This window comes from Telopea speciosissima, chromosome 10 (assembly GCF_018873765.1).
Source record: "Telopea speciosissima isolate NSW1024214 ecotype Mountain lineage chromosome 10, Tspe_v1, whole genome shotgun sequence".
In the NCBI taxonomy this organism is placed as follows: Eukaryota; Viridiplantae; Streptophyta; class Magnoliopsida; order Proteales; family Proteaceae; genus Telopea; species Telopea speciosissima.
In genome coordinates this window covers 16,296,334-16,318,768 of record NC_057925.1, presented here as the reverse complement: position 1 = coordinate 16,318,768, position 22,435 = coordinate 16,296,334, and the positions used below count along the sequence as shown (strand labels likewise).

General features: G+C 47.3%; 1 protein-coding gene across 1 annotated transcript; it reads right to left on the bottom strand.

The window, feature by feature from the left end:
- Positions 1–20,496: 20,496 nt before the first annotated feature.
- On the bottom strand, positions 20,497–21,946 carry LOC122644117 (protein STRICTOSIDINE SYNTHASE-LIKE 10-like). The gene is made up of 3 exons (XM_043837720.1): positions 21,624–21,946; positions 21,250–21,513; positions 20,497–21,169 (listed from the first exon to the last, which is right to left on the bottom strand). Exons 1-3 carry the CDS (start codon positions 21,902–21,904, stop codon positions 20,602–20,604), a joined length of 1,113 nt encoding a protein of 370 aa, XP_043693655.1. The 5' UTR covers positions 21,905–21,946; the 3' UTR covers positions 20,497–20,601.
- Between the last annotated feature and the right edge of the window lie 489 nt (positions 21,947–22,435).

Genomic DNA, 22,435 nt, shown 5'->3' with positions numbered 1-22,435 from the left:
TGTGATCTCTCAGGGACCGGGTCGGCCCGACTTCTCTCGATTCAGGTCAGTCCTCGGATTGACCTCGGCCCGGCCAGGTGGCAGCATCTGATTGGTGAGGTGATTCTATGCCTTATCAGGGCGCTATTCTCTATGCAACAGCGCAGCCTGCATCCAGACACATGGAGGTTGGTGCAATGACCACCCTGACCCCCTCACAGGCGAGTTCAGATCTGTTACCCACATGAGGATGGGTGGGGACAGATCTGAACCCTCCATGGGGGGACCCACACCCCATGAAGGGGTCAGAGCTGTCTCCACCCGTCCCCATGTGGGTAGCTGATCCAAATTCCTTACAGGCTGCCCATATGCTTGGGCGCAAATTGCGTTGCGACACAGAGAACATTCTCCCAATGAAAAATTGGTAATTCTTTTTTTATTATATTTTAAAAAAAACCTTTTTTATTTTATTATTATGCGGAAATGATTTCGATGGGGAGCATGGCTCGTGTGCTCAAACCATGGAAAGAAAACTCGGTCGGAACTTGTCGAAACCATTGAGATAACTCGATTACATGGGTTTTCAAGACAAGATGGAGGGGTGTTTTAAAAACTACATGGTTTCAACTCGGTATCGGTCGAAACATGGTTGAACCACCTTGAACCAGGCCTATATAATACCTCATCTTGACCGAGAAAGGCATATCTCGACTTGGTTTCGATAGAAACTGCTCGAACTTTGTAGTTTCGACAGAAACCCCTTTAACCAAGGTTTCCCCATGAATGGGAAAAAGTACCGGGTTTCGACCTGGTTTAGGTTAGTTTCAACCAAATCTCGGGTTCAACCAAGTCGAAACCTGAGTTCTTGATACTTGGCTCAAATACACTGCGATTTCTGCCCCATGAAAGGAGGAAATACCCGTCCTATTAATGCTTATGTAGTTTTACGCACTCCCATTGGTCTCGTGCACGCATAGGGCCCGCACTCCCCTACAGGGAGCTCTTCCCCTATTATTATTTAGGAAGTTCTCTGTGGGGAAGTGTCCGCCCTACATTGAGACATAGAGGGGGGAATTAGGGGTGTCAAAGTTGGGATCGATCCGGTTAAACCGGTCTGAACCAAACCAAAATAACCCGTCCTGAACTGAGCCAAAGTCTTATTGGGCTGGTCTCAGTTTGGGGGATTACAACCCCAAAACCAAACCGAAAAAAACCCGAAACCAAACTGAAACTGGCTCAAAACATAGACTGAAACCGAAACCAAACCAATCTACCTCGATAAGAAACCGATAACAACCTAAAACCCATTAAAAATCATATTTATGCCATAGTTTTATATAAATGTGTACGGTAAACCGGATTGAAACCAACCTGATAACAAACGATACAAGAAACCGATGTATACGTAAAACCAAACTGAGCTGAAACTGAACTTTCCTTATTGGTTTGGTTTCGGTTTCAACATTCCCACACCGAAATCGACTCAAACCGAACCAAAACCAACCCGTACCGAACGATTGACACCCCTAGGCAAAATTATCGTCTCACCCCATGAATGGCGGTAATGACTACCCTGATGCCATCGCGTGCTCTCATTGGCCCCGTGTGCGCAGGGGCCACGCTCCCCAGAGAGAACTCTTGCCCCTATTATTTATATATTTTTAATTTTGTTTTTTTTAGGGAAAAAGAATGCTACCTAGTGCGTGTTGTGCACTACGTACCCCTGCACCCAGACACAGGAGTGTGCAAATGACCGTTGCATCCCCAAGATTTTCTGTCTTTCCATGGGAGTGCAATAGTCATTTTGTGTGCCTTGGTGTTTGGGCACAACTGCACAAGGACATTGCACCGCATGCGCCTAGGTAGCAATCTCTTTCCCTTTGTTTGATTAAAAAAAAATTTTTTTTTGATAAACAATTAAAAAATTTTCAAGTAAGAGCTAAATGACAAGAAACGATGGCAATTTTTTTTTTTTTTTTTTGGGTAAAAACCTATGGCAACTTAGATTGTGAGATTCAGGTTAGTAACAAAGAAAGACATGAAGAGATGTGTAGGATACTAGACCAATGTCCTTCGTATGGACTATGGCGTCGTCACCTACCAGACGAAGTCAGATTTGCATGGAGCGCTCTTCGATCATCGCGTTGGTTTTAAAATTTTGAACGAAATTAGTTGAATTGACCAATTCAACTTGAAATCGACAAAGGCAGATCTCTATTAAACTGAATGTAATCATGCTGAGTCGATCAAGTTAGGCCAAGTCAAATGAGGGTCTCACTGATTCCGTCTGTTGCTGACCGATTTTGGGTTTTATTCATTTCAAAATCGAAATTAAATCAATAGACAGCAATCACCTACCTGATTTTAAAATGAATTTGAGATTAAAAACGAGTTCAGTTCTGCTGCACGTACCAACAGGTTAACGTACATGTGAGAACCAACCATCTGTCTTATTTTTACCATTTACAAAGGGTAGAGGGAATTTTATGGAAACAAAAATAAAATGTGATTGGCTCTCACATGTACATTCACCTATTGGTATTTGCAGATGATCCATTCTCATTAAAAACTTAGCATATGTTGTTTTATTTTTATTCCTAAACAAGTATATTATAGACGCTGAATTTTGTTACATTTAACGATGATGATAATAGGCTGCAGATTGAAAAACTTATTCTTGCACAAAGACCTTATTACCTTCACATCTGTAGTAATAATAAGGGTAAATCACACATCATCCCCTGGTTTTCAAACAAAACTCAGATCACCCCTTGGTTTTTGAAAAAACTCAAACCACCCCCTCTATAGTAGCGGTGTTAGTCTACTGTTTGTTATTGGTGTGAAAGGACTATTTTATCCTTGTACTAAAACATTAGCATTAAATTTACAATACTAGCCTTCCTTCATCTTCAACATTGGTTAAGGGTAGTTTTGGGATTCAAATTTATTTAACTGGCTGACATCATCACTTAACAACATAAAACTGACGGTAGGAACTAATTTGTCATATTGGGGTCTAAACTAGGGAGCGATTTGAGTTTTTTCAAAAATCAGGGGATAATCTGAGTTTTGTTTGAAAAGCAAGGGGTGCTGTATAATGTTGATAATGATTATATAAAAACTTTTTTACTAATGCTAAAGAGGTACTGTTCACTTTTTCTAATCACGCCAGTCCTATTTATCGTTTAGCGGGGCTGTTGGAGTTGTAGGGAGGAGGAGTCTTCGACTGATTTTTTTTTAGGGAAAATTTCAAGGACACCCCCTGTAAGTATCCAATATGTCACGGACTTATCAAACTTGGTCAAAAAGGCAATCTTCACCCTGACGTTAAGCACAGTTAGTACCTAAAGGTGAAATATCCATTTTACCCTTTAATTATTTAAATAAAAAAAGGGAAATTTACATATACTACCCCTGAGGTTTGACGAAAAGATATTTTCACCCCCCAGTTTTGAAAAATTCTGCGTACCCCCCTTGAGGTTTGCAAACGGTAACAAATAAGCCCATTCTGTCAATTCATGACTAACAATGTTAAAATTAGACTTGAATAGACGGAATTGCCCTTACAAGAAAAAAAAAAACACCTGCAACTCATCTTCCCCAATCGATTTGGGGAAGATAAGTTGCAGGTATCCTTGTAGGGAACACCGTGGAACCGATCTTGATTCACTCTCTTTCCTTTCCCTCTTCCATTTGCTTTAGGTTTTAACCCATTTGTATCTGTGTTTCTAGCTTTTGCTTTTAACTCTATGATCAACTTTATTTCTGTTCAGAATCTACGGTTTGTTAATTGTTACCGTCTTCAAAACTGCAATTTAAGTTCAAAGAGCAATAACTAATGGGATTTTATGCTGCTTTGATTAGGTTAAAAAATTCTGGATTCATGAGCTGGAGTTGTCATTGACGCAAGGTCGCTGGAACTACGAACGATGGGGTGGATTTGATCCTGTATCGAGCGCAAATGCGAAACCTCCCGGAGTTGAGTTGTGGGCTGTCTTCGATGTCCCCAAGATCAGGTCGATTCAACCTGGAAAAATCTGACCCACACCTTCTCGGGTCTCTTCTGTGCTTCGATTAACTTCTATGTCCGCACAATTTCCTCCCCATCTCCTTCTTCACCGCCCGGGTTTCCTCTTCTTCTTCCTAATCTTCTTCTATTTTTTCTGCTCCACATTTCTTTGCACCACAGCCGACAATGGATTCCAGAGAGCTTGAAAAAAAAATGATGGCAGCCAATGGATTCTGATTTTGTGTTGGGTTTGGAAAAGTGGGAATAAAAGAAAAGAAATAGGGATCCGATGGTTATTGGGAGGGAAAATGGAAAAGGAAATCACAGACATGATGGGATCAGAAATGATAAATTAGTTGAGGATGGGTGTGGTCATGGCTGGAATTCAGATTGGGGTTTTGTTTAGACAAGGATGTAGGTTAGATTAGAAGTGAAAAGAAATGGAGAGGCGAATCGGTGATGGTGGGAAGAGGGTTTTTAAAATGAAAATGATAAAAAAAATAAAGAGAAAAGAATAGGGATGAAAGGAGAAAAAGGGGTTAGTGGAGATGATGGCGGTTTTAGTAGAGATGGGTTTTGAGAGAGGGTCGGTGATGGGGTTTCGGAAATGGAAGATGTATTTGCTTTTGGGCTTGGAATCATCTACTGCTTATGCTTCTCCACATTGGAGCTTTCGACCATTCTCGAGTACCCTTAGATATGGTGCTTTACCACGTGAGGTTGTTTTTACTAAGAACCTAACTCCCTGGTTGAAGTTGCTTCCTTGTCGAGATAAAACTGGGTTTGCTGTTCTAATGGACAGACCTTCTATCTATATAGCCTGCAACTCATCTTCCCCAAAATCGATTGGTGAAGATGAGTTGCAGGTGTTTTTTTTTTTTCTTTTTTTTTTTTGTAAGGGCAATTCCGTCAGTTCAAGTCTAATTTTTAACAGTGTTAGTCATGAACTGACGAAATGGGCTTATTTGTTACTATTTGCAAACCTCAGGGGGGTACGCAGAATTTTCCAAAACCGGAGGGTGAAAATATCCTTTCATCAAACCTCAGGGTGGTATATGTAAATTTCCCATAAAAAAATTGTCATTTCATCTTCTTCCCTCTTCTTCCATATTCTTACCGTTTTGGAGAACTGCTGCAAATTCATTTTGGGCAACCATCACCTGCTCCAGCTCCGGCGACCATTACCAGCGGCAATTCCAACTCCGGCGACCATTACCAACAGCCTTCCTCAGCCTTCCTCAGCCACGTTGATTCCATCCCAAACCCATATGCCTTCCATTTTTCTAATCCAATCTATTATTCAGACTTTTGCAGAGGAATATAGATACAAGTTAAGTTAGTAGATACGGTGGGGAAGGGAAGTTGAGACAGTTATGAAACCCCACCTCAACACAAACTGTTCGGATTTAGATTTGAGAGGGACAGAGGATTGTGTGCAACAGAGGAGAAAGAAAAAATTACAGATAAAAGAGGAGAAAGAGAATGAAGAGATCATTTGGTGGTGGAGGAATGGGTGGAAGGGGTATGATTAGGACTGCAATTCGTTCTGGGGTTGGATGAATTCAACCCAGTTGGATACGGTAGGAGAAATTTTATTAGGGTTGCATAGCCAGCTTTTGATATTACTTTGTTCCTCTGTTTCTGTTTCTCTATATTAATTCAGAAAAGAACAAAAAAGAGGACGGGAAAAGAGTAATCTCTTGTAATCTTATTACGAGCTGGTTTTCTTTCAATTGCCCAGTTTGTAGCGTATGGGTCTGGGTATTAAATGATTTCCAGTCAAACAATTAGCATGTTGCTCATTGAGAAAGGAAAGAGAGAATAAGCTAAACTCATAAAAGATCAAGATAAAAGGTACAAATACAAACAACCTTGGTTGCACATGAAGGTTCCATAGAAATCAGGTATAAAAAAAAAAACAAATCCTAACCCTAGATCGAGAGATCGATAAACAACAAGAAGGATTTGAGAATGAGTTTTTTCATTTACAGGTTCTTGGCTGGAGCTCCTCGAGGATGATGTCGAGTTCGAGGCCGAGAACCTCGAGAAGATCTAAATCTGTTTCTGACATGAACATGATGGAGCCGAAACCCAATCTGGTCGCTGGTGAAGCTTTCCAGTGTTGGATGCCGCCGGTGATGGATAGATGTAAGTCATAATAAACAATTCTTTTTTGGGGGAAATTTGGGGTTTTAGTCTTTAAGGGCATTATAGGAAGTTCACCCTATTATAAGGGTAATTTCATCATTATAAAAGAGTTAACAGAGACTTAACTGCACAGTGGACTAAGTTGAAATATAATCATAAAATAAGGGTAGTCTGTGATATTTTGACCAAGTATGGTATGTCCGTGACATATTGAATACTTACAGGGGGTGTCCGTGAAATTAACCCTTTTTTTTTGTAAAATATAAAAGATGGAAAATTGGCAAAACCCCCAAAATTATATCCCATGGGACCCTGCGGCTGTGCCCATTGCCGCAAGGACACCTGTGGTGATGCGAGGTGTATCCTGCAGCTATTCGAGAGATAGATTCTCCAAGATATGATCATCGAAAGTAATCACCAAGGAAAGAAGACACTATGTCATTATGATAAACAAAGAGTTCAAAAGACACATATCCCTTAAATTTTTACCACACATGAAACTAATACTTGGAGCAATCATCTAGCTTGAAATAGACCTCTTTTTTTTCAAGATCATAGCCAACCAAGAAATCCATTTGAGCTATGCTCCCAAAGACACTATGACCATATTGAGGTTGAGGGATAAATGCAAAGCATACAAGTTCTTCATATATCCTAACAAAAGTATTCAGTTGTTTCAACTTCAGGTCGGCACCACCGGGAAAATGGGCTAGCTGTGATTGAAACATTAACATCACTACCATCTTTGTAGCAGAAGCTTGATATCCCTTGAGGGTTTGGAACACTTTTACCATCAATCAATTTCTTCACGTCTGATTCAAGTTTATAGTAGAAGTCAGATTGGAGTAATGTCAATGTTATGGCAAAATTCAATTTGCTTGTCACATTTTCCTTCTCTAAAGGGACCAAGCAGTAGAAGAACTTGCCACCAAAAGAAGATTATTTCATTTGCGAAATCAGTGACAGCGGTCCCCCTCCGAGGCCAACTACACCATTTTCTTGCTCACATTGTTTTGATTTGCATATGATAGGACTCGATAGGTTGATGATGTGTTAGGATCAAATAGAGGAACATTTTTCTTGTAACATTGAACCCAAATAAGATCGGTACCTGTATCAACTTTTGTGAGGGCCTCCACTGGTGGAGTACCAAATGATATTTTCTTGAGATATGAATTATTATTAGGGACAACCTGCGACGAAACTTCTGATGGCGAGACTGCGGACTGTTTGAAATTATTGATATGGGACACTGATCGACGGAATGTATTCTGCAGACACTCAAAAAAAAGGAGCGGCCATGGATTCTATATTTTCTTTTCTTCTTTCACATCTTATTGCAGCAGCTTCATCAAAATAATGACTCTCTAAAACCATGAATACAACAGCAGTAACCACACCTTCTTCCTTCTTTAGATTGGAATTAACGGCTATTGGAAGAACTCGAGGAGATGACACAGTAGCCAAGGATTCTCTTCTCTTTTCTTCTTCTCTTGCTCACTTATCTTGTCCTCTCAAGAATCTTCTTCAAAAATAAAAACCTCTTATACATTTTCATGACTTCCCTTTTGAAATTCAAAATACTTGCAACTTGGGCAACAAGAAACAAACTTTTGGAGAGAAGAATCCTATCTTAGCTCCTCATTTTGGAGGGAAGATCATGATACAGCTACCCAAAAATTTCTCATGCATATGAGCTTATAAGGCTGAATTTTCTAACATCTGGCCACATCAACATAGCTGCTGAAACTACCATCCCTTCGCTAAGGAAATATCTCACATTGTCAATATGGAGGACCAGAGTTAAACTTGGTTCAAGTTGAACCATAAAACCCTTTAGCTTGTCAAACCAAAATCCTCAACTCAAGCACACATCACCTCATTCTATAGTCATGTTTCTTGCTAGCCTTCAACTGCTTTGTGCATCGATACGACAATAGGTGTATCTCCCTCGTCCGACATCGGACTGGCTTGAAATTCGCACCATCTAAAAGAGGACTCAAAGCTCTAAATATTTAATGTTTTGAGCTTCTCCAAAATCTGCCATTAAGGCATCTCAAAATGTCTAACATGTCATCTGTGAAATAGGAATTCTAGGCAGACTGCGCAATACATGAAGAACATGTCATATCCTCGCACTCTGATATCAGATTAATCTAATAAAAATATTGATGGAAAGATAACTCATGGATCTACATTTTTCTTGTTTTGAGCTTCCATAGATTCTAACTAATTGATAGCTCAAAAAATCAATGAAGTTGATACAGCTACTAGAAACAACATTCTGGACATTATGTGTGACAACTAAATTTAAGATCATATCTCCCTCATTCAAATTTGGATTGAATCACTTCTTGAGGCATTAAAAAAAGATACTTCATAAGGAAAGAGTCTTTTTAGTTTTGAGAATTAACAGATTCTGCTTTGAAGACATATCTCAATACTCTCATGAAGGTCTGCTCTATGCAAAATGCCACTACAAATCAGTGCACTTTGCTTTCAAGCTTTTTTCTTGGCCAAATACCATATAAATCATGCTCGCTAATAAGGCATAAATCACATCACCAATTGGAAGCTGCCACATGGCCGAGCCGAGGACAGTCCGATAACTGAACCGAGCCGTGCGGAGTCGGGCCGACCCAACCACCGACAGATCTGGCATTCTGTCTCCTGTGTGCCGAGCACCCGCACCGCGGGGCGCCACCCAAATCGGCCATCGACTTCGAGCCGACCTCACTGCTGTCAGCCGAGGCCGAGCTTTGAGACCGACCACTGTTGCAGAGCTCGGAGGCCAACCATGGAGGCCGAGCCCTCCACAAAAGCCATCGTAACGGCTCGCCGTGAATCGCGGAGCCACGTCAGCACAATCCGAGAATTGAAGGATAAGGATTGAGCCACAATCCTATCGCGATACGGAATCACACTTAGATATGGACTCTTACCTTAATGGGAGTCCAACCCCGAAAATAACTCTCCACTCCGCGCAACGGGATAGAGCCTTCCAAGAGAAGAACTCCTACCATACTAGGACTCCTCCAACCGCCTCATCTTCCTCTATAAATACTCAGGTATGGAGCTCAAACGCTCATCTTACTTTTTACTAGTTGTTACGATGTTGCACTGGAGACCTGACCTGAGCGTCAGAGATTCCTAGGCCGGAGCCACACCGGCTCTCTTGCGCTCACTCATCTTTTTGCAGGCTCATCCGTGGGCGAACCAGACGACGGAGGTTTTCACACGCAACAGATTTGGCGCCATCTGTGGGAACGACATCAACTAGTCATCGTCGTTTCTGCCAATCCAAAGAGCGAAGACAATGGTGGTGCAAACAAGATCAAGACAGCACAGCTCCGCCTCCCGCGGGGATGAGCCGCAACCTGATAGGCAAGCGAGACGTTCGCCACCCCTTGAAACGTCGTGGCAAGGTGCGACCGGAAGACCCCCACAAGGGGAAGGAGCGCGGGCGTCGCGGCCAACCCGATTCCCCCGGTGGATGGTGGGAATGGCGGAAGTGTGTTGGACACGACGGCAGAAGGACGGCCGAGGGCCGATCCGAGCCATCCAAGGCTGAATTTGCCGCTGCCACCACCCGTGCCGGGAAATTTGGACCCGGAAGCCCATACGAACAACCGACAAGTCATGGACGGTCATCTTCAACTGCTGCATACCAACGAGATGTTGCGAACTCTCATGGGACAGATGGCCCAGGACGGGTTGCTAGGCCATCCACCAGTCGCACCCCCCTTGGCACCAGCGCTCATCGAGGGAATCTTGCAGCAGAATGGTGGTCGGCGTCAGGCCGAGCCGAGCCGAGCAACGTCGTCTCATCCACCTCGTCAGAAAACTCCTCTGCGTCCCAACAGGAGTACTCGACGGGATGAGCAGGAGCATCGTCGGAGCCCGAGGACTGGGCGAGAGATCGAACCAACGGCATTGGTAGCGAGAAGATGGGTATTTTCAGGCCGGCTCGGAGAGGACGAACAGCCGAGGGCACACCGAGAACAACAAGAGGTAGCCCCTCGACGCTGAAGCCCGCCTCTCCGAGAAGAGCAGCCGAGAAGCCCCTGCGGGTCCAATTCCCAGGTGAAAAGAAGAATGAGGGGTGATGCTGACCGAGCCGACCAGAATGGCCGACCTCAACGTGACGACCGAGAGAGTCGATCCCGAGCTGAAGGACAAAATGGCCGACCTCGGCCGAATGAACAGGACAATTTGCACCAGGTGGACGAGCCAAACGGCCGAGCACCTAAAAATGAGCTGGAAAAGCGGCTACGAGACTTGGCCAAGCAGGTGGAGGGATTGAAGAAACAAGCGACCCCAGACACCTATTCCCTGGTCGGACGACACCCTTATCCTCCCGAGATCATGACCGCGCCACTACCGGCTGGGTTCAAGCCACCTCCCTTCGACCGGTATGATGGGACGACCAACCCGACGGATCATATCAACTACTTCAACGCGATGATGACCATGTACGGGGGAACCGAGATTGTCTCTTGTCGGGCTTTCCCCGCATCTCTTAAGGGCACGGCAACCTTATGGTTCTCCTGGTTGCCATTGAACTCCATAACAGGCTTCACTCAGCTCTGTCGAGCCTTCGTCACGCACTTCCAGAGTAGCATGAAACACAAGAAGACGACGGTCAACCTCCTCAGCATGAAGCAACGGTCTGATGAGTCGATCCGAGCGTTCGTCTCACGTTTCAACAAAGAATCCTTAGACATCAAGGATTTGGATGAGGCCACAGCCCATACTGCGATGAGCAATGGGCTCGCTGACATGGACCTCATCAAGGACTTGGCCCGAAAGCCGACCAAAAACCTAGCTGAGCTCTTGGAGAGCTGCAATGAGTTTGCAGATGACGGAGGTGCTCCAAGCTCGGAAGGGGAACGAAGGCCGAGCCGAGAAGAAAAGGCCGACGACCGATGATCGCAGGGAGGAAAAGGGGCCCAGGACCGATCGCCGAGCCAAGAGATCAGACCGAGCTCGGAGCCCCGATTGAACCCCACTGAATACCTCGCGAAAGGAGATTTTGATGCAAATACAGGACGGCGGGTACATCCGCCGACCCTGGCCGATGCAAGCTGGGTCATCTCGAAATCCCAACAAGTATTGTCAATTCCACAAGGACACCGGTCACGACACCGAGGATTGTTATCAGCTGAAAAGAGAAATTGAAGAGCTTATAAAAGCGGGGCACCTGAAGCGATATGTCAAAGGAGGCCGAGAAGAACGTGGGGGTCGTCGACTCGAGGATCGCGACAGAAGAAAGGTCGAGCCGAGGACAGATGGCCGAAGAGCCGAGCACGACGAGGCCAAAGATAGGACCGAAAAGAAAGATGACGGATCCGGGCCGACCAATAACAAGGGAGCTCCAATATACACTATCCTTGGAGGGCCCGGACAAGAGTCAACTCAGAAGGCCAAAGCAAATGCGCGGCTCACCGGGGTCACCGAGATGCCAAGCAAAAGGCCGAAGGCTAAGGCGACGATCTCCTTCACTGAGGCCGACCTAGAAGGTATAAGTTTACCTCACGATGATGCTTTGGTAGTGTAGGTGGAAATTGCGAAGAGACCAATCCATCGCGTATTGGTCGACACGGGTGCATCCGTGGACCATATGTCGCTAGACGCGTACCGACAATTCAGCTTCGGCGATGAAACGTTCAAGCCGGAGGGCACCTCACTTCACGGGTTCTCGGGAGCCGCCGCCACCATCAAGGGCTCAATTGACCTACTGGTCACATTTGGACAAGCTCCATGTCAAGCGACGATCCAAGTCAAATTCATGGTAGTGCGGTCGGTGGTGGCCTTCAACGCCATACTCGGCCGCCCATCACTGACCGCTCTCCAAGCCATCATCTCGTCGACACACTTGAAGATGAAGTTCCCTACAGAGAACGGCATCGGAGAAATCCGAGGTGATCAAAGGAAAGCTCGAGAATGTTTACGCCACGTTCGTCAAGCAAAACAAGGGCAACGTCCGAGGAATGGCAATGTGCGTCGAGCACCTCCCTGAAGACCAGCGAGACGAGCTCGCTAAAAGACACGGAAGACTCGTAGAAGACCTCATCCCATTCTCCCTCAACGATGAAGATCCAACAAAGACTGTACAACTCGGATCATTGCTGAGCGAAAAACAAAGGAATCGGCTCGGAAACTTCTTAAAGACGAATGCCGACGTCTTTGCCTGGTCAGCCGCCGACATGCCGAGCATACTAAGGCACGTAGCCGAGCACCGACTCCATGTGGATCCAAGCCGAAAGCCAATCCAACAGAAGAGAAGGAACTATTCTCTCGATCGGCAAGCCGCGATCAGAGAGGAAGTGGAGAAGCTCCAACGGTCAGGGTTCATCCGGGAACAAAAGTTCCTGACTTTGTTGGCGAATGTCGTCATGGTCCCCAAGCCGAATGAAAAATGGAGGATGTGCGTCGACTACATCGACCTTAACAAGGCTTGCCCAAAGGACGAATACCGGATGTGCGTCGACTACACCGACCTTAACAAGGCTTGCCCAAAGGACGAATACCCGCTACCTCGGATTGATCTCTTGATTGATGCCACGACGGGGCACGGAATGTTGAGCTTCATGGACGCGTACTCCGGCTACAACCAACTCATGATGCATGAGGATGAGTCATACACGACATTCCGAACTGACCAAGAAAATTTCTGTTACAAGGAATACAAGGTCATGCCGTTCGGGTTGAAGAACGCCGGAGCAACATATCAGCGGCTGGTGAACTATATATTCCGTGAGCAGATCGGAAGAAACATGGAAGTCTACATAGACGACATGTTAGTGAAGAGCTTAAAGGCTGAGCACCACTTGGCCGACCTGGAAGAAGCCTTCGGCATGCTAAGGAAAAACCAAATGAAACTAAACCCCGCCAAGTGTGCAGTCGGCGTAACCTCGGGAAAGTTCCTCGGCTTCATGGTCTCCGTCAGAGGCATTGAGGCCAATCCGGCGAAAATCAAGCCATCCAAGAGATGAGCTCTCCAAGGACGATCCGAGAAGTACAAAGGCTAAACGGGCGAGTGGCGGCGTTGGCACGATTCATGTCGAGGTCCGGCGACAAGTGCCTGCCGTTCTTCAAGGCCCTCAAGAACATCCGGAACCCGAAGGACTTCATTTGGTCGGACGAATGTCAACAAGCTTTTGAAGAGCTGAAGAAATACTTAGAGAACCCGCCTTTTCTCAGCCGACCCGAGCCAAAAGAAGAGCTTCAAGTTTACTTAGCCGCTACACCGGTGGCGGTCAACGCGGTGTTGGTTAGGGAAGAAGGCCGAGCTCAAAAGCCCATATACTACATCAGCCATGTTCTTGTCGACGCCGAGACGAGATACTCCAAGTTCGAGAAGGTAGCATTCGCTCTTGTCACGGCCGCGAGAAAGCTAAGGCCATACTTTCAAGCTCATCCGATCGCGGTACTGACCAACCAGCCTCTCAAGAAGATATTGCACAAGCCCGATGTGTCAGGTCGACTGATCACCTGGGCGGTCGAGCTAAGTGAGTACGATATAAGCTATCGCCCGAGGACCACGATAAAAGGGCAAGCACTTGCCGACTTCGTCGCCGAGTGCACAATGCCCAACATTGCGGTCGTGGAAGAGAAGACAGCGGAAGAAGCCAATGCGGAAGCTAAGGCCGACCCGACTGGACCATGAACGTTGACGGCTCGAGCACCCCCGGAGGAAGCAGGGCTGGGCTGATCCTGGTGAGCCCCGAGGGGTTTTGCGTCCAATATGCCCTAAGGTTCAAGTTCCCAGCCTCGAACAATGAGGCCGAATATGAGGCCCTCCTGGCCGGACTCCGAGTCAGCAAAGCCATAAGCGTCAAACAATTGAGGGTACGAGGAGACTCGTAACTTGTGGCCAACCAGGTCAACGAAGACTATGAGGCGAAAGATGAAAGAATGATAGCCTACTTAAGCCAAGCACGGGAGTTGATTTCCGAGCTCGAGCACTTTGAGATGACCCGAGTACCGAGGAAAGAGAACGTCGCAGCCGACACCTTGTCTAGGTTGGCCGAGGCCGACCTCCCAAATCTGAGCTGATCAGTGTACATTGAGATTCTGAAGAAGCCATCCTTGCAAGAAGAAAGCGTTAAACACATTGAGGAGGACAGGCCGACCTGGATGGACCCCATTGTAAACTACTTGGAGAATGACCAGCTCTCGGAGAATCGAGAAGAAGCAAGAAAAGTCAAAATCCGAGCTGTCAAGTACACCATGATCGACGGAGTGCTCTATAAGAAAGCCATCTTAGCGCCCCTTCTCCAATGCCTCGGACCGAAGGGAGCCGAGTATGCCTTGGCCGAGGTGCACGAAGGAATATGCAGGAGCCACATGGGCAGCCGAGCTCTAGCATATAAGATATTTGACAAAGGTTCTACTGGCCGAGAATGCAAAAAGAGGCCATGAAGTATGTGAAGACGTGTGAGAAGTGTCAGCTCTTCGCACCAGTGTCAAGCCGACCCGCAACAAAGCTGACCCCAATGCTGAGCCCGATCCCTTTTGCTATGTGGGGGATGGATATTCTCGGAGATTTCACCCCGGCATCAGGGAACCGAAAGTATGTAGTCGTGGCGATCGACTACTTCACCAAGTGGGTCGACGCCGAGCCCCTGGCCACCATCATCGAGAAGAGCATAGAGAAATTCTTCCGAGACAAGGTGATCTATCGGTTCGGACTACCCAAAGTTCTCATCACTGATAACGGTGCATACTTCAACAATCCAAGCTTCCGAGAGTTCTGCAAGCACTTCTACATCAATTTTTGCCCGGTCTCGGTAGCTCATCTACAAGCTAATGGGCAAGTGGAGGTGTCGAACCGAACACTACTTGCGGGGATTAAAAGAAGATTGGATGAAGCCAAAGGAAGATGGGTGTAAGAGCTGCCGAACGTCCTATGGGCATATCGGACAACCAAGAGAACACCGACCGGGGAGAGTCCTTTTCGGCTAGCACTCACTCCCGTTGAGGTCAAAGCGTCATCATACCGAGTGCTCAAATTTGATGAGAAGACCTATGAGGATGGGCTTAAAGCCAACCTCGACTTTCTCGACAAAGTCCGAGAGAACGCCTTGCTTCGGAACACAGCTTACAAACAGAAGACGGCAAAGTACCACGACTCGAGGGTGAAGGAGCGACATTTTTGTCAGGGAGACCTCGTCCTCAGAAAGCTCAGCGCGTCCCAACCAAAATAGCAAGGAAATTTAGCACCAAATTGGGAGGGACCGTACATAGTCTCCAAGCAAATTCGCTCAGGGACGTATCGCTTGTAGACTCCGGGGGGCAAAAAGGTACCGAGGCCTAGGAACTCGAAAAATTTGAAGAAATTTTTTCAATAATTCCCTCAAGTATTCTGCTCGGCTATGGCGAGCATATTTGTATTGGGCTTCGGCCTCGACGTTCATGATTCAATAAAATAAAGTTTTTCTCCACTACTTAGTGTACTTTCAAACTCCAAGCATGCCGAGTCATAAGACCAGTCCTCATAGACCTGGCTGACGTCAAAGACCGACCCTCATAGGTTGGCAACCAAGTCATAAGACCGGTCCTCATAGACCTGGCCGACGTCAAAGACCGACCCTCATAGGTCGACAACCAAGTCATAAGACCAGTCCTCATAGACTTGACTGACGTCAAAGACCTACCCTCATAGGTCGGCAACCAAGTCATAAGACCGGTTCTCATAGACCTGGCCGACGTCAAAGACCGACCCTCATAGGTCGACGACAATCACGTCACAAGACCGACCCTCATAGGTCGGCTACTAAATCAGAAGACCGGCCCTCATAGGCCGGCGGACCCCCCACTCACCACGGCCGAGCTGAACGAAAACCAAAATCAAGCAAAAATATATAAGGCATTGGGCTCAGCCGAGCTAGCTAGCAACCCCAGTGGCCGTTGTTCCGAGCTGACAAGCGAAAACTCCAAATTGATAAACACTATAAAGACAAACAAGACCCTGACCTCGGACCATCTTAGACGTTTTATGACCAAGAAATAAGGCCGACCTGACCGACCCATTACAGCCTAGCTAAAAATAGCCAAGTCCTTGAGCTAAGCTAAAGGACCGGATCGGCATCTCAGTCACAGCACACAGACAAATGGAACAACACATACAATGAAAGCAGGGCAAACAATTTCCGAGCTAAAACACTTAGATCATTTGTAAAAAGAAAATTTTCTATTCATCAGGGCCGACACCTCGGCACGGTTACAAAAAGTGGGTAACTCGGCCCGTTACAAAAAAAAAAGGGAAAAGGTTGATCAAAACCCCGAACAGGGGGGTATGTACATCAAAAGAGGAAAAAGGGGGGCCTAGAGCTCGGCGGTATTGAGGGGGTCCTCGGGAGCAGGGTCCTCAGCGGCATCCTCGACAAACGGGGTGACCTCGTCCTGCGGAGAGGTCTCGGTCAGGCCGGCCTGGTCAACCTCCACCCCAACATCGTCGCCCAATTCCTCGACCACGGTGGTCGCATCGTCGTCGAATTGAGAAAGATTGAGGGAGGGGGAGGCGGCCTTTATCTCCTTCAGGAGGTCGGCTCGGCCCGTGTCGTAGCCCTCGTCGTACGGCGGCTTCCTTATCTCATGGCACACACAGGCATATTCCTCCGACATGCGGTAGTCGATAACCGCCTCGGCTCGAGCCCGTGCCAGGTCGTCCTTAGCCTTCTTCTTGGCTTGGTCGAGCTGAGCCTTCAAAGCCTCGACCTCTTCCCCCAGCTTCGTCGTCGCCTCTTCCAAGCTCTTGACCTTGGCCTCGGCTTCATCGAGCTTTACGGCTGTCTCCCGACGTGCCTGGACGGCCTTACGTGTGTCCCTGTTGGCTTTCTCGACCTGAGCCTCGAGAGAGGAGTTCGCGGTCAGAAGCCGGTCAAATCGGAGGAGGGTCTCCACGGCCTTAGAAAACCCCTGAAAAAGACAACCGAACATTAGCAAAGCCAAGCACAACAGGTCAGACCACTCAATAAAAGCCGAATAGAAAGCTTACCATATTAAAGTCTTGGAACAGGGAGGAGAGGAGCTCGAGGTTGGTCAACTTCTCAAGCATTTCCCTGTCCCGAGGAAGCCGACTTGCGTCGAGCCATTCCTTTGCATGTGCGGCCGACGTCAGGGCCGAGTCCCCTGGGAAGAGGCGCCAGTTCGGCCTCAGCAGGACATTATTGGCCGAGGCCCTCCCCAGGACGTACCAGGAGACGTCGGTCGGCGAGGCCACAGACGGAGGACCGCCACCCGTCAAATTGACCGAGAGCTTCTGGCATTTGATGTCCCTCGGCGGGCTCAGCTCGTCCTTTCGACCCTTCCCCCTTCGGGAGGGGCTCAGCGAGGCTCTGTTCTTCTCGGCCTCGAGGCCGACCACAGAGTCAGTTGGGCTCGGCAGCACAGCCTTGCCCTTCAATGTCTTAGAAGTCTCACCTCGAGACTTCGTCTCGGCGTTTTTTCTCCTCTCCGCAATGGTCTCGGCCCTGAGCCGAGCCGTGTCCATAGGAGGAATATGGCCGACCACTGCAAGAAAAACAGCGCGTTAAAAACATGCCAAAAGGAAAAAGACCAAGTAAATGGGTCTGCTCGGATGCCCTAGCCGACCCCAACGGACCGAAAGAGGCACAGCTCGGACTCCTACCAGGGGTCATATGCCACCTTTGAAGGAACCCCTCATCCTGGAGCTTGAGAACATCGAAAGGCCAATGCTGGCGGATTAGGTCGAGCGAGGTCAGCTCGTTCTCAGTCAGGGGCAAGGCCCTGTTGACATAACCCAAGTGGATCTCTTTCCACTCGGCCCGGAAGGGGCAGTTCGGGATGGAAGCAAAGAAGAACCAAGGCTTCCAGTGCTTACTTGAGGTCGGGGCAAAAACTTGTGGCCGCTCAGGGTCGCGTTCTTCCCAGGGCGGCGGGTGAAATAGTACCACCCCTTCTCCGGCGACTTCTTCAGGAAATAGAGCCGAGAAAAAAGAGCCACGCTCGTAGCTCAGCCCATCTCGCAGAAAAGGACGTGGAAGCCGTACACAGACAGCCATGAGTTCGGCACCAGATGACCTGGAGACAGGCGAAAATGGTCCAAGATCTGATCCACCAGGTCGAGCACGGGAAGCCTAAAGGCATACCTGAAGGGCATCTCATACAAGGCCACCTCGCCAGGCCGGATGTAGCAAGCCATCTCCCCAGGGTTAGGAACTCGGAGGTGGACGTCCTCGGGGATGGCATAAGTCGCCCTGAGGCGTTGGAGGTCGGCATTAGTGACTGTGCTCTGGACAGTGCCGACACTCCCCTCTTCAGGCTCGGGAACATCAGCGGACGAGCTGACCAAGCCGCCCCACCTCGGGAAGAACTCCCCTCACCCGACTACTCGTCATCTATCGAAGATGATCCTGAGCCCTCGGCTCGATCTTCAGGAATTGGTTGGGCCTCAAGGCCGGATTTTATGGGCAGGGGAAGCTCGGCGACGTCGGCCTGACCCGGCTCCGCTACGAGCCCAATAGGTCTATTATGGGGGATCGAGCAGGGAGCTCTCAGCTCGGACTCGTACCCTCAGCCGCCCCAGCGAACACCTCGCCCACATGACTACTACCAACTGACATAATGGGCAGAGGGGACTTACTGGTTGAAGAAGCTTCGGAGACGAGCTGAGCACGAACTAGAAAGCTGAGAGTGCCAAGCATTGAATGAGCTGAAGAATCTGAGCTAGCCGAGCAGTCAAAAACTTGAAACAGTGAAGAATGAATGAGGAAGAGTCGCCTACTTATAGCCTCTGAGCAGAGAAGATCCAACGGCCGAGAAGAACTCAACAAGATCCAACGGCTCAGATCAAAAGACGATTCGAATTCCAGAGCCTGCAATAATGACTCCGGCTGACGTGGCACTGACACCCCAACTGTCAGACTGTACAACGTCCAATCGTCGACGAAGCAAGCTCAGCTCTGCTGCAATGAGGGACAGCCGAGCAGACCGAGATACTTCACTCATTAGTGCCGTGCCGACCTCTCATGAGTGGGGGGGGCCTATAATAAAGCATAAATCACATCACCAATCGTAAGCTGCCACGTGGCCGAGCCGAGGACAGTCCGATAACCGAACCGAGCCGTGTGGAGTCGGACCGACCTGACCACCGACAGATCTGGCATTCTATCTCCTGTGTGCCAAGCACCCGCACCGCGGGGCGCCACCTAAATCGGCCATCGACTCCGAGCCGACCTCACGGTTGTCAGCCGAGGCCAAGGCAGAGCTCCGAGGTCGACCACTGTGGCCGAGTTCGGAGGCCGACCACGGAGGCCGAACCCTCCACAAAAACCATCGTAACGGCTCGTCGGGAATCGCGGAGCCACATCAGCACAATCCGAGAATCGCGGGATTAGGATTAAGCCACAATCCTATCGCAATACGGAATCACAATTAGATATGGACTCTTACCTTAACGGGAGTCCGACCCCGAAAATAATTCTCCACTCCGCGCAACAGGATATAGCCTTCCAAGAGAAGAACTCCTACCATACTAGGACTCCTCCAACCGCCTCATCTCCCTCTATAAATACTCAAGTATGGAGCTCAAACGCTCATCTCACTTTTTACTAGCTGTTACGCTATTGCACTGGAAACCTGACCTGAGCGTCGGAGATTCCTAGGCTGGAGCCACACCGGCTCTCTTGCGCTCACTCGTCTTTTTGCAGGCTCATCCGTGGGCGAACCGGACGACGGAGGTTTTCACACGCAACACTCACAACAGCTCCACATCATAATCACACATCCCATGGACTCTTATAATATCTTCCAACACAAGCACTACAGTGGCCATCTCATCATACCATATCAACCCACAATGCAAGCTTAACTGCTCACAAACAATGTTAGCTGTCAAAAATCCAGCTCGACAGACTGCTACTTTACTCAATGTATGGCACATCTCCATAACACTCTCATCATCTCTTGCTCTTCAACATATGTCATCCACAGAGACGCTTCCTCAGCACACCAGGACCAGTGTATGAGGTGTTGACCAACTGAACATTTTGACAGCAATTACAACAGTATCCTGTGCTCAACAATCAATTTGTTGACTAGCTATTTCATGAAATCAATCCAAAATTGAAATAGAAATCATACCAAATCTGGCCTTAGTTAAATGTGTTTCTCTCCTCTCTCACACAAACCAAAGGGCCTCTCTCTCTCTCTCTCTCTCTCTCTCTCTCTCTCTCTCATACCAGTTACACACACAAAAACAGAAAGTCTGAACCCTGGGGGGCTTCCATGGATAGTTTCTTAATGAAACAAAGACAATCACTACACAAGAAAGAGAGAGAGATGAAATTATTAAAAGTACTCTGCTAGATGGAATTGCCTAATAATTATTGTAGTTTACATTAATGCACTGCATTCTATTACTTACAGACATGCTGCTACATAGGCAGTTAATGACAAGTAAGCCAAAGACATCAGCATCAAAATTCAGGAGTTTTTTACTACTGGTTATACCTGGCCATGAAGGGCATCAACACAGACCCAATCCACAAATCTCCATCCTTCTCCTCCACCTCACTAATGAACTTCAAAGTCCTTCCTTCACAATCTTCCAACACCTCAACAACCTGTCCCTCCTCATTCAGCTTTACAGCAGTTGCATGGGCCTTAAACCCAACAAACATCGCATGCAAGTTCTTAAAACTAATGGGGAGCTTCAACAATGTCTTCCCAATGAAACTGTTCGACAGCATCAAATTCGCTAAGATTCCCTTTTTAGAATGCAACGCAACCCAGAACTCCCCTTTCGAATTTCGTCGAACATTATCAGGAAACCCGGGAAGACTGGCGAAGACGTCGTGGCTTCCTGCTTTAGGGCCTTGAAGCCAATACCTTAGGACCCTGCAAGTTGTTGTCTCAGCTACAAGCACAAAGGAACGATCTTTGCTCAGTGCCACACCATTGGCAAAAGCAAGCCCTCTCAGCAAGACCGTCACTTCTTTGTTAGAGATGTCATACTTCATCAATCTCCCCGTCTTATCGATGCTTAAAACAGCCGCCATGAACTGCCTGCAACGCACAAGAGGTGTTTGTTAAAATGACAAACTGAAATTTAAATCAAGTGTTTGTGATACTGAAAGCTACCTTACCTTCTCTGATAGACTGTACTTGTATCAGTGAAATAGATTACATTTTCTTCTTCGTGGATGTCCATATCGTTGGTGAATCGAAAGGGCTCACCTTCGGCTTCGGTTACCAATTGGGTCGCCAAACCTCCATCTGGGCTTACCATATGAAGCCCAAAGTAGGCATCAGCGATATAGAGATCTCCCGTTTTTGGATGAAATTTCAATCCTAACGGCCTCCCACAAACATGCTCCATCTCTGGTGCAAAAGGGCGTACACAGTCCTTCCTTTCTCCATAAAAGAGATTAAATTAGATCATGGTTTCAATCCAGCGATTTCAGTGATTAGAATCAAATCTATAGCAAATTGGAATAACAGAGGAAGATTAGATCGGTACCTTTGTGGAGAGGTAACAGAAAACTCTGTCCAGCCTTTGGCTTGTCCTTGCCATTTGAGAATTCTGCCATCAGCAACGCCTGTGTAAGGGCCCTCGCCGTTGGGATCGAATGCGAGACTCTCTGGTCCGACAGCTCCAACTACGGGGATCACCTCAGCAGCTTGAAGCTTGTCGTGGGACCCAGGAATCGATGGTGGAAAAAATAACTGTGTCGGGTTTCGTATGAGGAAACTGGAGAGGACTGTAAGAGCGGTTGCAGTTAAGATGAGCTTCCAATTCATAGTTTCAGAGCAGACAGGGAAGAACTGGAGAAGTAATACAGTGATGCGAAACGGATCTCTCTCTCTCACTCTCTATAGTAGGGTTCTTAAATTTTTGGGGAGATTAAGTGGAGGTTGATCTCATGTGGGGTATCATTTTGGAACGTTGGATTGGAATCCATTTACAACAAAGTGACCTATTCCCAAGGTGGATGTGATAGTTTAAAGATAAGTGTTTGTGCTGTGGATCGAAAAGTCAAATCTCATCTAACGAAAGTCTGATTACCCAAAAAAAAAAAAAAAAAAAAAGGAAAATTATATGATTAGCTATTTTTGGGTTTTCATTTACAAAACTGTCCAACCTATGTTTGAGTTAACAATAATAGACAAAAACAAGTTAAGGTTTATAAAAGTGACAAAATAGTGTATCTCCCTCCCACACTTACATTTTTAGATATTTTTACCCTGTCATTGCCTTCTCATCCAAGCATCCTCCATTCCCTGCAACCCCACCCTTGTCCCAGACTCCCAGCCACCTCCATTCTCTGCTAC

Bases quoted from the DNA above. Each gene is read 5' to 3' on its own strand.
- LOC122644117 (XM_043837720.1), bottom strand. From the start codon at position 21,904: ATGAATTGGAAGCTCATCTTAACTGCAACCGCTCTTACAGTCCTCTCC. The intron at 21,514-21,623 runs GTACCGATCTAA...TTATGGAGAAAG, and splicing joins TCTGTTACCTCTCCACAAAG to GAAGGACTGTGTACGCCCTT. The intron at 21,170-21,249 runs GTAAGGTAGCTT...TGTGCGTTGCAG, and splicing joins AGTACAGTCTATCAGAGAAG to GCAGTTCATGGCGGCTGTTT.